The sequence below is a fragment of the Mesocricetus auratus genome, unplaced genomic scaffold, assembly GCF_017639785.1.
Source record: "Mesocricetus auratus isolate SY011 unplaced genomic scaffold, BCM_Maur_2.0 Super-Scaffold_100041, whole genome shotgun sequence".
Lineage (NCBI taxonomy): Eukaryota > Metazoa > Chordata > Mammalia > Rodentia > Cricetidae > Mesocricetus > Mesocricetus auratus.
Genome location: NW_024429218.1, coordinates 246,534 through 262,586, shown reverse-complemented (window position 1 = coordinate 262,586; position 16,053 = coordinate 246,534). Strand labels below are relative to the sequence as shown.

The window sequence follows — 16,053 nt, the reverse complement described above, 5'->3', positions numbered from 1 at the left end:
GGGGTCCAGATCAGTCCCATGTTAGCCTCCCCGCTGTCAGTCTGGGGTCCAAGAGCTCTCCCCTGTTCAGATCAGCTGTCTCTGCTGGTTTTGCCAGCCCATTCTTTGCCAATTTGCTCATCACTCCTCTCTCTCTGACACTGGGTTCCTTGGGTTCAGTTCAGTGCTTAATTGTGTGTTTGCCTCTGCTTCCATCAGCCAGTGGATGAAGGCTCCCAGATGGTTATAGACATCAAGTTCATTATCAGGAATGGGCATTCGAGGTGGTCTCTCCACTATTGCTTAGCTTGCCAATTGGTGTTATCCCTTTAGATCACTAGAGGTCACTCTGGTGCCTGATCTGTCTTCTAACCTATGATTCCCTCTTCCCCCTATTCTACCCCCACCCACTCAACTTCCTGTTCCCCCATGACCTACTCTCTCTTTCTCTTCTCCCCTCTCTTCTTCCCAGCTCCCACTCCCCCCACCCCTCACCGTGTTCCCCATCCATTCAGAGGATCTTGTCTCAATCCTCTTCTCTTGGGTACTATGCATATATGCATATCTTTTAGGTTCTTTCCTGTTTCCCAGACTCTCTATCAGTGGAAGTGCAGACTGGCACTATTCTGATCCATGACTAGAAACCATATATGAGTGAGTACATACCATGTTTGTCTTTTTGCGACTGGGTTACCTCACTCAGGATCACTTCCTCCAGTGCCATCCATTTACCTGTGAATTTCAAGATTTTTTTCTGCTGAGTAATACTCCATTGTGTCAATGTACCACATTTTCTCCACCCACTTTTCAGTTGAGGGGCATCTAGGTTGCTTCCAGTTTCTGGCTATTACAAATAATGCTGCTATGAACATAGTGGAGCAGATGCCCTTGTTGTATGAATTTGCCTCATTTGGATATATGCCCAAGAGTGCAATTACTGGGTCTTGCGGTAGATTAATTCCCATTTTCCTGAGGAATCTCCACACTGATTTCCAAAGAGGCTGTACGAGTTAGCACTCCCACCAGCAGTGGAGTAGAGTTCCCCTCTCTCCACATCCTCTCCAGCATAAATTGTCTTCCGTGCTTTTGATTTTAGCCATTCTGACAGGAGTAAGATGGTATCTCTGAGTTGTTTTGATTTGCATTTCCCTGATGGCTAAGGATGTTGAGCACTTTCTTAAGTGTCTCTTGGCCATTTTAGACTCCTCTGTTGAGAATTCTCTATTTAGATCTGTACCCCACCTTTTAATTGGATCCTTTGGTGTTTTGGAGACTTGTTTCTTGAGTTCTTTGTAAATTTTGGAGATTAGCCCTCTGTCAGATGTGGGGTTAGTGAATATCTTTTCCCATTCTGTGGATTGCCTTTTTGTCTTGTTGACTGTGTCCTTTGCCTTACAGAAGCTTTTTAGTTTCAGGAGGTCCCATTTGTTAATTGTCGATCTCAGTGTTTGCGCCACTGGTGTTATGTTTAGGAAGTGGTCTCCTGTTCCAACTCGTTGAAGAGTATCTCCCACTTTCTCTTCTAAAAGTTTCAGTGTGGCTGGATTTATGTTGAGCTCTTTGATCCATTTGGACTTAAGTTTTGTACAAGGCGATAAACATGGATCTATCTGCAGTCTTCTGCATACCACTACCCAGTTATGCCAGCACCATTTGTTGAAGATGCTTTCTTTTTTCCATTGTACAGTTTTAGCTTCTTTGTCAAAAATCAAGTGTTCATAGGTGAGTGGGTTAAAATTAGGTTTTTCGATTCGGTTCCATTGGTCTACCTGCCTATTTTTGTGCCAATACCAAGCTGTTTTCAGGACTATAGCTCTATAATAGAGCTTGAAGTCAGGTATGGTGATGCCTCCTGAAGTTCCTTTATTGTATAGGGTTGTTTTGGCTATCCTGGGCCTTTTGTTTTTCCATATAAAGTTGATTAATGTTCTTTCCAGGTCCTTGAAGAATTGTGATGGAATTTTGATAGGGATTTCATTGAATCTGTAGATTGCTTTTGGCAAGATTGCCATTTTTATTATGTTGATCCTACCAATCCAAAAGAGCATGGGAGATCTTTCCATTTTCTGGTATCCTCTTTGATTTCTTTCTTTAAAGACACAAAGTTCTTGATATACAGGTCTTTCACTTCCTTGGTTAACATTATCCCCAGATATTTGATGCTGATTTTGGCTATTGTAAAGGGTGATGTTTCTCTGATTTCTTTCTCAGTCACTTCATCATCTGTATATAATAGGGCCACTGATTTTTTTTGTTTACCTTGTATCCTGCCACATTGCTGAAGGTGTTTATCAGCTCTAGGAGTTCCCTTGCGGAGTTTTTTGGGTCACTTACATAAACAATCATATCATCTGCAAATAGTGAAAGTTTGACTTCTTCTTTTCCTATTTGTATCCCCTTTATCTCCTTTTGTTGTCTTATTGCTGTAGCTAGAACTTCAAGTACAATATTGAAGAGATATGGAGAGAGTGGACAGCCTTGTCTTGTTCCTGATTTTAGAGGAATTGCTTTGAGTTTCTCTCCATTTAGTTTGATGTTAGCTGTTGGTTTACTCTATATTGCTTTTATTATATTCAGGTATGTTCCTGTTATCCCTGATCTCTCTAGGACCTTTATCATGAAGGGGTGCTGGATTTTGTCAAAGGCTTTTTCAGCATCTAGTGAGATGATCATGTGGTTTTTCTTTCGCAGTTTGTTTATATGATGGGTTACATTGATAGATTTTCTAATGTTGAACCATCCCTGCATTCCTGGGATGAAGCCTATTTGATCATGGTGGATGATTTTTCTGATGTATTCTTGAATCCAGTTTGCGAATATTTTATTGATTATTTTTGCATCGATGTTCATGAGGGAAATTGGTCTATAGTTCTCTTTCTTATTTATGTCTTTGTGTGGCTTGGGTATCAAGGTAATTTTAGCTTCGTAAAAAGAGTTTGGCAGTGAGCCTCCTGCTTCTATTTTGTGGAATACTTTGAGGAGTGTTGGAATTAGCTCTTGTTTGAATTTCTGGTAGAATTCTGCACTGAAGCCATCTGAGCCTGGGCTTTTTTTTTGTTTGGGAGACTTTTGATGACTGCTTCTATTTCATTAGGGGTTATAGGTCTGTTTAGATTGTTTATCTGCTCTTGATTTAGTTTTGGCAAGTGATATCTATCCAGGAAATTGTCCATTTCCTTTATATTTTCAAATTTTGTGGAGCACAGATTTTCAAAGTATGCCCTGATGATTCTCTGGATTTCCTCAGAGTCCGTTGTTGTGTCCCCTTTTTCATTCCTGATTTTGTTAATTTGCATGTTCTCTCTCTGTCTTTTGGTTAGTTTGGACAGAGGTTTGTCTATTTTGTTGATTTTCTCAAAGAACCAACTCTTTGTTTCATTGATTCTTCTCAGTGTTTTCCTGGTTTCTACTTGATTGATTTCCTCCCTCAATTTGATTATTTCCTGGCATCTGCTCCTCCTGGGTGAGTTTGCTTCTTTTTGTTCTACAACATTCAGCTGTGCTATTAATTCTCTAGTATGACTGTCCTCTAGTTTTTTCATGTGGGCACTTAGTGCTATAAACTTTCCTCTTAGCACTGCTTTCAAAGTGTCCCATAAGTTTGTGTATGTTGTGTCTTCATTCTCATTGAAATCGAGGAAGTCTTTAATTTCTTTTTTTATTTCTTCCTTTACGCAGGGATGGTGCAATTGTGCATTGTTCAATCTCCATGAGTTTGTAGGGTTTCTGCGATTTGTGTTATTGTTGAATTCTAATGTTAATGCATGGTGGTCTGATAAGATGCAGGGGGTTATTCCAATTTTTTTGTATCTGTGGAAATTTGCTATGTTTCCTATTATGTAGTCAATTTTAGAGAAGGTTCCAGTGGTGCCGAGAAGAAGGTATATCCCTTTGTATTTGGGTGGAATGTTCTATAGATGTCTGTTAAACCCAGTTGGGTCATAACTTCTATTAGTTCTTTTATTTCTTTGTTAAGTTTCTGTCTGGAGGTCCTGTCTAGTGGTGAGAGCGGAGTGTTGAAGTCTCCTACTATTAGTGTGTGAGATTTTATGTGCATTTTGAGCTTTAGTAGTGTTTCTTTCACAAATGTAGGTGCCTTTGTATTTGGGGCATAGATGAGACTTCATCTTGATGTACTTTTCCTTTGATGAATATGAAGTGTCCTTCTTCATCTCTTTTGATTGATTTTAATTTGAAGTCTAGTTTGTTAGATATTAGGATTGCTACACCCGCTTGTTTCTTGGGACCATTTGATTGGAAGATCTTTTCCCAACCCTTTACTCTGAGGTAACGTCTGTCTTTGATGTTGAGATGTGTTTCTTGTATGCAGCAGAAGGAAGGGTTCTATCTTTGTATCCATTCTGCTAGTCTGTGTCTTTTTATAGGCAAGTTGAGGCTGTTGACATTGAGGGATATTAATGACCATTGATTGATGATTCTTGTTTGTACTTGATTTATTGTTAGTGAAGTTATTTTGTGTAGTTTCTTCTCCCTTTTTCTTTTGGTGTTTTGTAGAGTGGGATTATATCTTGCCTGTGTCTTTTTGAATGTAGTTATCTTCCTTGGATCTAGGTTTTCCTTCTAGTACTTTCTGTAGAGCTGGATTCCCCAACCCCATGCCTCAGCATGGCCTTCCCCACATGACTCACTTGAGCCCAGGAACCATGTTCCTCTCCTCTAAGCCCCAACTGAGGCACCTTCCTTCATGTTCCTATTGAATGTTTCAGAGCTATTGCTTTTCCATGATTTTTCCTCCACTGTGCCTTCCAACTACCTGTTGCTGGGCTGTAAGTATTCTCTGTGCAGCTGCCATGTACCTTAGGACATCTATCAATCTGGCAGACTGCCAAGGGAGCCAACATTTTCGTGAATGCTTACCCAATGCCAGATTTAATGTGTTTACTTTTCGTAGCAGTTCTGTAAGTCTGTCAGAGACTACACTAATTATTGAAAGAGGGAATGTCATGTTTAGAAGTGGAAACAGGCCCTGAAATAAAACTTAAGTCAGAAGTTACAGAGGGTGACTAACAGTGTGGTGCTTGAAGAGCAGAGAGGAGAGGTGAAGAGAACTCAAAATCACACCCTTGAGGTCACCAACGTTAGAGGCGGCAGCTCTAGACAGAGAAGTAGGAGCTGTGGAGCATATTGTGAGTGTTGGGAAATCTGTGTCATGGATTATTGAAAGGAAGGAAGTACCAATGGTGGTGGGAGAAGGAGGCCAAGTGATGTTCTCAGTACCAGGAACCCCCAGAGAGAAGCCATGTCTCCCCTCCTCGTGCCCAAGTGTCCTTCTCCTGGACCGTCTGCATCACCAAAGAGTTCCTGATCAAAGGATCCCAGCCTCTGCATTGCAGAGCTGGAGGATCCCAGAGATGAAAGTCTAATAACAGCATACACAAGTACTGTGAATGTACCTGTGACACAGAATAAGGGAACTTCCCATGATTAAATGACAGCTTATGACAGAAGCAAGATTTGATCCATCACCAGCACTGGTTCCCTACCACTCTGCCAAAAATGTAGAAGGAATGAATGAATGGATGGATGGATGGATGGATGGATGGATGGATGAACTGCAGACCCATGATCATACGTCTTCTAGCCCCAAGCCATGGAGTCCTGTGCTGTTTGGCCATCACAATCTGTCAGTCTCTTTTCTGCCCTTCAGGTCATCCACTGGAACTCCCCCAAGAAGCTCCGTGTGAAGAATAAACACGTAGAATTCTTCCGAAACCTCTACCTGACCTTCCTGGAGTATGATGGCAACCTCCTGCGGCGGGAGCTGTTTGGCTGTCCCAGCGAGACAGATGTCAACAGTGAAAATGTAAGTGTTCTACAAATAGTGGGAGAGATTGGCCACATTCTCCTTTGTCTGTTTTAGAAAATATTTGAGTTCTGCAGTCACCTCAGGGCTGGACCCTGAGGAACACCTTACCTGTCATGGAATCCATGGCCCAATAAGGCAATGATCAGATCATCTGGTCACTTCCTGTGGATCAATATGAACTTGGAAGGAGACATTAGCTCACCTGAATGGGTCAGAGTGAGTTTCCAGGCAGAAGGATCCATCAAGTTTGCATTGTCTGCCTCATGATCAGTAAATTCCCAAGCTTGTGATGAAGGCATACATATTGGGTGGAGCCCAGGGTGACAGAGAAGGAGACTTCTATAGGTCCTGACTCCTTCCCAGTTGGTTTGGGCAAGGAAAGTATTGAATAAAGAGTTACAGGAATAGCTTGAGATGTTGTGCACTCTTTTTGCTATTGCTATTTCCTATTTTTTCATATGCTATAGCTCATTTTTGTTCATTGAGTACTTGTTTTACTATTGAAAAAGTTCAAGTAGAAACATTAAGCAAGTTGCCCATAGTAACAGAGCAAGCAATGATGCTGCCTGTGACCAACACTGAACTCTTTAGAATACAGGAAAAAAGCATGGTAGCCACAGGCAACAGGAACAAGTTCAAGCTGACCTGAGTTTAACTCTATTACGTTTGTTGACACAAAAAAAATCCACAGGTCTCATCTTAAAGGGAATAAAATATTGTTTATTGTTCTTGAGTCATTTTTAGTTTCCATGGACCAGGAACACAGATTTATGTCACCCCAACTTCCATGTTCCAATGAACAAGCAGTTTTATGAAGTTTTACAAATTCACAGAGCAAAAATAATTAATAGCCAATGCTACATAGCAATGACTAGTGGGAAGCCAGGCAGTTTCTTCTTTGAGGAGCAGCCAACAGATGAGAAGGTAAAAGTGGCACTGAATCCTAAATGACAAGAAAGCCAACTGGAGAAGACATACCTGGTGCAAAGGCACAGAGGTTTGGAGAGCAGGGTAGGGACTAGTGGGTGAGAGAGAGAGAGGAGGACACAGCAGGTAATAGCCAGATGGACGGACATGTGAGCTGACAAAGGTCCTTTGGAAACTAAATGAAAAAATATCTGAATCTAGAATCTCCCTCCGTGACTGGCAAGACTTTAATAGCTGTCTTAGATGTTCTGAGAGGTCTTTTAGGCTCCTTGAGAAGGTCAGGAGACCTTCCTGGCCTTTGATGGAGTAACTGATCACAGTGAGGTTGCTACTTGCTCCAGCTCCTCTCCTTGTTCTCCTAGACTCCTTCTCAGTCTCTACGTTCACTGCTGGCAATGGCAAAGGGAAGCCAGAGAGCACCTGAATGTCTCAGGCTCTGAGAAGCACAGTTTCCATTCACCCTATTTCCCTCAGCTTTTCTCTTAGTTCAAATCAGAGATTGTTCTCATTACTGTTGGTAAATGCCTGTTTGGAGTTTTCTCCCAAATGCCCAGTGCAAACTCTCTTTTCCATCACTTCCCATCTGTGTCTGTCTACCCATTCCTGAGTTCTCAGTGTTAACCTTAAGTGCCTCAAAAGCTATCTGCCTCCTCCTTTTCCTGCAGCCAGAGGATGAAGCTCTTCTCAGAACCTGAAACTGTATTTGATTGTTCATTATGTATATGTAAAATCTAAGAGGTTGGCAGAGCTCTGTGGTAGATATTAGACACTGAATCATATGCAAGCTGCCACTGAACGACTCCTGGTGAAGCAGGGAAGCCGGACTCTTTAGGTCCTGCTCTAAGCACTTACCCCCCCCCCCCGGCCTTTCTCCACCAAGTGCCATGTACCAGCTACACTCCCCATTGGCCCTGTATATGTGTACTTTCCCACTGCCTTGTCTCTGCCTCCTATGTTTAAATGTTCTCATTTAAATAGAGACCCAGAGTAACCCCTTAAGTCAAATTAGTCAAATTCTGTGACACATCTCCTTTTCTTTCCATCAGAGCATACACTACTATCTGCAATTACATAGACTTCTTCTTTCATAGTTTTTCCCACCCCAAATATCAGACTTCTAGGTTGGACATTTTGAAGCTTTGAACCATTGTCCTTTCAAATCCACTCCTCCAGAACCAGGCACATGGTAAATGCTCACGGAATGAATGTAGTAAACAATTATAGAGAGAAGAAAGCACCAGGTAAAAGGAAATGCAAGTAAGTAAACAGGCAGAGGCAGAAAGCAGTGTGGTGTTGACTAATGTTCCACAGTATTGTTTGCTGCAAGCTGCAGCATAAGGGCTTTGGTTGGGTTGGGAGTTTGGGCTAAAGCCAGATGATTTTATAGGTTTGCTTACATTTGCATTTGACAGAAGTCAATGCAGAGAACAGAATAAAAGAGATAAGACTGGAACAGAGACTATGCTCCTGTCCAGGTAAAGACACGATAATGGTGTTGAACTTGGCCAGGAGCAGCAGGAATGGAGAGCTCAGTTGAATTTATTTGTAGATTCTAAGGACAGGAGGGGAATGAAAAGTTAGCACTCATGAAGGCAGGAGGTCATCCAGACAGGCAGGTGCCTTTGTTAGCTAAATTGGAAGCAGAGTCACCCACCAGTGACAGGGGCTGCATGGTGAAATCATCTGTAGACATTGCACTCCTAGTGACCCAGCTCTTTGGGAAGCCCAGCCACCTCGTCCTCTGCAGCATGGCATAGGTGAGGTAAAAAAACAATTGGGCAGAGTGAAATCCAGGGTCCTGTCCAAAGCTGATGCTTTGAACTGTAGGAAGAGGTCGTCAGAGCTGGAACAGTGCACAGATGGCTGTGAGAATGGAGTAAGCAGCCAAAACCCACTTTGCTTGACCTTCAGTCTCCTGATGGAAACGGGTTCCATGGCAGACTATACAGACCTCGAGATTGAATCCTCCACCCTGTGGATGCTCACCGAGTTGACAGATACAAGACTAGTGATTTCACAGAGCTTGTCTCATAGGGAATGCAGACAGGTTTCACAGGATGGCAAGTGCCGGCATGATGGTAGTGCTCTGAGGGTTCATGGGAAAACAGGCATGACTAAGAGTTTCAGTGGGAGGGATTTACTGAAGGAAGTGAGATTTCTAAAAATGTATTTCCCCCAATATTTGTAAATGAAACTAGAGTGTCATGCATGCTAGGCAAACATCCTATGACTGCACCCCCAGTCTCTTTGTTTTGCTAAGTTTGACTTTTGTTTTAAGATGTAAAGTTTTGCTTGTTTCCCAGACTGGCCTTGTGCCTACTTTGTAGTCCAGGCTAGACCAGAACATGTGATTCTTCTGCTTGCCAAGTAGTAGGATTGCAGGCATGCAGCACCAGACATAGTCAGGAGCTCAGATCTGAAGATTGGATAACTAGCAGTGTGTACTATATAAGAACACACAGTAGAGACCAGGCAGACATGCATTGTAAAGGGTGTCACGTTCATGACTGCTCAGCTGGTTCTTCAGAGGTGATGATGAGGGTGTGAACCCTCCAGAGATTAGCAACCTTCATTTCTTAGACGCACAACCTCAGCAAAGTCCCACAAATGCTCTTAGCCCCAGTGTTTGGCATCTGATCAATGGTAAAGGGCTGTCTTTTCTGAGTGTTTCTTGGCACAACATCCAAAGAGGCCTTGGTTGCAGGAACACTGCATGCATTAATATTTAACTTTTGGCTGAAGGGGACTGTCTTTCTGTGAATAGACATCAGGTTTAATTAACATGTCTACTGGAGGAATGACTGAAAAACAAACCTGTGGAGTCCCTTAGAAGTCTCTCTATAAAGCATACAAATTGTGTCACCTTAGCAGGAAGAATGGGTCATTTGACTGTTCCTGGTACTGAAACCAAAAATAATAAATAAACAAACAAATAAATAAATAAATGGAAGTAAGTCAGCTCAGGGTGTCTTAGTTAGAGTTACTGTTGCTGTGATGAAACTCTATGACAAAAAGTAACTTGGGGAGGAAAGGGTGTATTTGGCTTATATTTCCATATCATTGTTCATCATCAAAATCAGGGCAGGACTCAAACAGGGCAGGAACCTGGAGTCAGGAGCAGATACAGAGGTCACAGAGGGTGCTGCTTACTGACTTGTTCCCCATGGCTTCCTCATCCTGCTTTCTTATAAACCCAGAGGTGGCAGCACCTACAATAGGCTTCCCACTCCCATCAAACACTCATTAAGAAAATGCCCTGCAGGCTTACCTACAACCTGCTCTTACAGGACCACTTTCTCAAATGAAATTCCCTTATCTCAGATGACGCTACCTTGGGTGAAGTTGACATAAAACTAGCCGGTTCAAGAAGTAGCAAGGAGCTGGGTCATAAGGAGCACAGCATCCAGCCAGGGGACTGCCTATATGACAAAACAGTTATGCCTAATAGCTGGCATCTGTCTCTGGAACCAGTGAATTCATTTACATAATGCAGTGATTCATAACATACATGGCTACCTGTAGTTATTTAGGAGCAGGGATGGAGATGAGAATTCTTGACCTTATCGTTTCTTTCCCTCTTCTATTGCCACCTATCCCCCAGGCATATCCAGGAAACAAACCCTGATTGATGCTCCATGGAACAAAGCTGGTGAGAGCTACTGTTGTTCTCTGCATCTTGCTGAAATCCTCAAAAGACAGGGATCTCACCACCTCCCGGGCAGATTCTCCACTGTAGGCCCTCTCTAGATGAGAAACTTTCCCTCCTTTTAACTTGAAAGCAGCCCCTTTACAATGAACCCATCAACCAGAGTCCTGTCCTCCAGAGCAGTTAAACCTCAGGGCAATCTAGCCTTGCATTGATCATAGCATGTCTCCCTATTGCTTGTCAGTCCAGAACATGCAGTTCTTCTTAAGAACTGCACATTACAATAAGTATCTCTTATCAAGAAAGCTTTGCTTCATCCAGGAGTTTGCTGACAAAAGAAGCTTGCCTTTTAAAAATGCTTGAAATAGCTAGATATTACCAATTTAGATGGAACCCAGTAAAGGACATGCCCTTACATTAGTAACTAAAATAAACTGAAGCAGTTTATAATTTTTGGTTGCTCCCTGGAGGCTGAAGAGGACAGAGGATTGGTCAGAGGAAGGATACCATCTATTCAGACACAAAATAGCCTAGAACCATGGGCTGCTAGTTCTGCACATTCTTTTCTGACAACTATCACTTGCAGTTTATCAGCCTCAGGAATAGACCTGTTTGCATTCACTTCCCTGGCAGCCAAAACAAAACAAAACAAAACCTATACATGCAAAGGCCTTTATTTCAGAGAGACCCATGGTAAAGGAGTTATCCACTGTTAACAGCAAAACAGGAAAAAATACTAGATACCAATGATTTAGGACTTTGCATGCAGTTATGGGCAGCGGTCAGCACCTGCAGACAGCATTCTCATCCATGGCCACAGCAGATGTCAGTAGTTGGTAACTGCGCTCCTTCCACGTCAGCACACTGGGCCATCCATTTCTGTCTCCTACGAGTGGTGGAACTATGAAAGGCTGCCGGGCACCCCATGATTGAATCTCTGGCGTTACAGAAGCTGTTTGTGCTCCTCCAGGAGCTCTATCCTCTTTCTAATAATTTTGGGAGCTTAGGTTTCCTTCAGGGAATGAAAAGGAAACTATAGCTGTTATCTTATCCACAATGAGAAAGAAATCTTTTAAGGCTTGTTCCATGTGCCACAGGATTGAAGTCATACAACTCCCAAATGATAAGACCAGCATTGTGCCTAGGTCTACCTAAGGCCAAAACTCCAAAGTAGGATGGTACTCCCCTGTGGAGGTGGAGATTTAGACATGACATGATGATGACAACTCACTCCCCATTTATTTCTCTTAGGATTTCTTACTCTGAACCCTGCAAAGCATTCATTACTGGTTCCATTTTTTAGAGAAGGAAATGGAGACTTAGAGAGTTAAAAATCACAGAACAGGGTGATGGCTGACTGAAAGATGATATCAAGCTCTCATCTACATCAGTCCCTGACCCTTCAATTGTTAAAAGTATCCCCCAATCACACTCCTCCTGTCATGACCTCACTTCCATGGTCCCTTTCTATTTTTCCTCATAGCGTTTGCACCAATTGATATACTCATGGCATCCGTGTGTGTGTGTGTGTGTGTGTGTGTGTGCTGTCTGTCTGTCTCTCTGTCTGTCTGTCTGTCTGTCTGTCTCTGTGTATTCGTGTATGTCCACATGTATACACCACCAGGGGTCAACATTGGTGCATCCTCCACCATTTCTCAGTTTATCTTTGAGGATAGTCTATCATTGAACCTGGTGCTCACCAATTGGTTGCAGCGGCTGGTCAGTAAGTTTCAGGGATCCACCTGCCTCATCCTTCTAGTACTATAGTTACACATGTATGTAATCATGCAAGACTTTTTTGTTTTGATGTGTGAACCTAGGATTTGAATTTGGGTCCTCATGCTCACATTGTGTGGGAAAAAATAATTTTGTGTCATACAAAGCAAAAGAAACTTGGCAAAGCAGTTTGTTTTGGCAAAATAAAATATGCACCATGATTCAAATCAGGCTACACTGAGACAGGACGTTCATTAAGTTTCCACTGTAACAAAGGAGGTGTCTGGGACTCATCTCATTAGTGAGTGCTCAACCTTTCAATCTGATTCAGTTGTATAATTGGTGGTATGTCATGACCACCTCAACCAGCAAGGAAGATGCGACTCAGTAATCCTTCTCACAAGCGGTTTATTCAGGGCCCTGATGAACAATGTGGAGGCAGCCGCGGGAGAAACCCCTCCTTCTCCCTAAATAGCCGAGGCCAGCCAACTCTGAACAGCCACGTGTGCGCAAGCCATAGGCTCAGTAGCATGCGTAAGCCGTCTGATGATCATGGCGTGATCCTGGCAGGATGGGAGCAGGCCAAATAAGGAGTTGTTTGTTACCGAGAGCACTCACCGTTGGGATGGTGAAGGCGGAAGCCGGCGCCATCTTTAAGGCGCAGCATGGTGCAGCTCTCCACAGTGGTAGGGAAAGGGTGTGAGAGAGTCAAATAACAATAAATCTAAAAGAAGTACATTACAAGATAGAGGGGTTTTATGGAATATTGAGCCTTGGTGGGAGAGCTACCTTTAATAGGAAAAAAAGCGTTTCCCAATGTAAGAAGCACATTATCCACTCCATTTCTCCAGCCCCAATTCATGACGCCAGCTTTGCTTTTTCTCCTTCAGAATATCTGCAACTATGAACAGAGTGCCTGCCAACCATTTATTAATTATTCTTGTTAACTATAAGAACTGTAACAGTTATTTACCTGAGATGTACATTTGCCAGAATGATTCTAGAGTATGGCATGAAGAAATCTAGCCCCTTATAGACCTATATCTTGAGTGAAACTCCATCTTCATATGAGCTTCTGTTTTTCACCTGTAAAATAGTCATTAATTTAATCCATGAAGGCCATGTTTAGAGGGCTAAAAGTTAAGGTGTCCCCGGGACTAAGTTCTGTTACAGGAAGTTCTGGTTATGTGAGTTGGGAAAAGCTTATCTGAGACACCAGTCCCTCTGAGGTCTTACATCACATCATCTCTGAAATGAAGAAGGCTTACAAGTTCAGATCCCTTATTCTGTGAAGGTGATAGACTGGCCATCTGCGAAGCTCTGTCCCTGATATTAAGCCCACTAGGAGGAAAAGTCAGCAGCAGCAGCGTGGCTCACTTGGAAGTTAAAAATAAGGCACATATAAACAGATTCTATAAACACTTTGTGATGTCATTCTGCTCACCACTGACAAGGAACAGATGGCTTGTGTGGAAACATCTGTACCCCAGAGAAACCCCGAGGGAAATCTGAATGTGCTACTGTACCTGAGCCAGCAGATTGTCAATCACACAATTGCAACAGAGCCCAGTATGGACAGCTCTCGGAGCCCTAAAGATAAGTTCAACAAGGGTTCCCCAAAGCCTTAAAAATCACAGTGTAGCTAGTTAGATCAGAGGAGGAGATGAAAAGAAGAACCTAGGATTGGAGACTCTGTTGACAGATATCTAGGTACAGGCTTGTCCTTTGTAACTGACTTTTTAGTTCCAGGTCAGTCCCACCTTGTACAGAGCCTACTTCCCATGGCTTCCATGGTCCTGTTCATATACTCAGGTAGTTCTCTGTCTTCTCATAAGACTGCCCCATGAAAAGTCTGTAGGATTTAATGTGAACAGTTTAAATTTCTGTAATTCCTTGTAAAATGGAGTCAAGGATATGAACTTGATAGACTTCAAGGACAAAATAGGTTCAGGCAGTATAATGGCTAGTACTGTCAATTTGACAAAATCAAGAGTCCCTTGGGAGATGGGCCTTGCAGCATGCTTGTGAGGAATTATCTTGCTCTGAGGTAAGAAGACTCACCCTCTGGGTGGTGCCATTCCCAAGATAGGGGATCCTGAACTCTGTAATTAGGAAATAAAGCTGAGCACTCCCGTGAATTCATTGCTCTCTTTTGACTGTGAACATAAAATGACCAGCTGCTTCAATCTTGAAGGCTAGTAGGTAGCTTATAATAATGTGACACCAGCACCTGTTCCCCCCAAATCAAGTTCTATTCATAGCCATACTGACTCTCAAACTGTGAGGCAGAGTAGCCGAATGCTTGCCTAGCACCTAGGAGGTCATGGGTTCCAATACCAGCCACATAACCAAAATATAAGTAGCTGACTTGCTTCTTTGCCTTTCCTTCTAGACTTCAAGGTCCATTGAAATGCATTAACAAAAGCCTCAGGTTTGTCTCTAGCCTAGAGATTGATATGAAATAAGAGGCTGCTAACTGTGTGTGATATAGGAGTTAATGCTGGTATCTGGGAAAGATGAGAAGACCATGCCTTTTCCTTTTCTATCTCCTCCAACTTTAGCCAGGGACTGCAGAGAGTGCCCTCTGAACCTTCACTGAACGTACTTGAATGTGGCCATGAAAGACTGAAAGTGGCTTCCAGGTTGGTCTCCTGAGTAAAACAGCCCAGAGTACCTGAAACTTGTTAACTAATATACACAGCAGATGATAGTGAGCTAGTGAGTTTCTTTCCGTGTCTGTGTGCTTCAAGAAAACTTAGCCACTTCATGGAAACGACAAAGAAGAAGAGCCTTGAGAGCCTTGAATGAGATTTCAGGAGTTGAAGTGTGTTGTCCCAGTCTCTCTAAACAAATCTCTGGGGCAACAACTGTCTGTGTGTGTGTGTGTGTGTGTGTGTGTGTGTGTGTGTGTGTGTGTGTGTGTGTGTAACACATAAGTACATTTTGTAAATGTTACAGCTCTGGGCTGCAAGGCTTCTCCAATGCAAGTGTTACAACTCTGCTCTGGTGACAGAGTGGAGGTGTTCCCCAGTGCAAGTGTTACTTCCCTGAAGGGCATGTATCAGAAGCTGAGTACCACAGAGTCAAACCACATAACAAACTTCACAAACGAGATTTATTGGGAGGGTGGCTACTTCTGTTCAGGCATGAAATAGCAGAGAAAGGAACAGAAGACATGTGTTATATATAGACTTTCTTGGAATGGGTGGTAGTGGTGACTTTCTCAGGTATCCTGGGATTGTAGGGAGTATATGGCCTGATCTTGGGGCAAGCTCAGGGACTGATGGGATTCTGTGACCTGATCTTGAAACTCATGGATTAGTGATTTTGCTTTTGATTTTGTTTTCTTGGCCCTGGTCTCTTGCTTGGGGTCAATCCAGGGGCAGTATGTTCTTTACTTTTTTTTTTCCCTAGTCTTGTGGTCAAGTCAGGGTCAGGGTGTCCTTTTCATTGACCCTGGTCTCAGGGTCAAGTCAGGGTGCTCTTTCTTGGCCCTTTTAACCAATGGCATACATACCATTTCCACTCTTCTTCCCCTCCAACTCCTTCCTCCCTTTCCCCTGTCCTGCTCACTCTTAGATCCATCACCTCTTCTTCTGTAATTACAGCAGTGTGTGTGTGTGTGTGTGTGTGTGTGTGTGTGTGCTCCCACAAGTATTGCATACACAACCTTCTGTGGCCGCATTTATCTTAGTATTGCTCCTATGCACATGTGTTTAGAGATGACCACTTAGATTAGATATGTTGCCTTTATGCAGATCTTGTTAACTCATCCATATTGTTGAGATTTCATGATTGCATACTTGCTGCAATTTAAACACCGTAACCATTCACATCTTTTGTATAAGTTGATGTACAGATTTTAAAAATAAGGACATTCTGGTATTAGCTGAAGGCACCAGATATTCTGATGTATGTATTTTTTTTTCGTTAGTTTTTTTTAAATTTTAAATAGCTT

The 16,053-nt window shown here is 42.7% G+C and overlaps 1 protein-coding gene and 1 long non-coding RNA gene across 6 annotated transcripts in view; one reads left to right on the top strand and one right to left on the bottom strand.

Annotated features, from left to right (window-relative positions):
• Large1 (LARGE xylosyl- and glucuronyltransferase 1) overlaps positions 1-16,053 on the top strand; it is a 459,671-nt gene that overhangs the window by 400,691 nt on the left and 42,927 nt on the right. For all 4 annotated transcript variants that reach the window (XM_040734825.1, XM_040734828.1, XM_040734827.1 and 1 more), the window contains one exon: positions 5,648-5,803. In XM_040734825.1, the coding sequence (XP_040590759.1) occupies positions 5,648-5,803 (156 nt within the window). The remainder of the gene's footprint in view (positions 1-5,647; positions 5,804-16,053) is intronic.
• The window catches only part of LOC121135689, a 43,128-nt gene continuing 38,128 nt past the window's right edge, over positions 11,054-16,053 (bottom strand). Inside the window, exons 1-3 of one of the 2 annotated variants that reach the window (XR_005872786.1) lie at positions 13,364-13,844; positions 13,069-13,181; positions 11,054-11,391 (exon numbers count right to left, since the gene is read on the bottom strand). This is a non-coding gene — a long non-coding RNA (uncharacterized LOC121135689). Of the gene's footprint in view, positions 11,392-13,068; positions 13,182-13,363; positions 13,845-16,053 lie in introns of those variants that run through there. The other variant, XR_005872787.1, reaches the window with a different exon arrangement.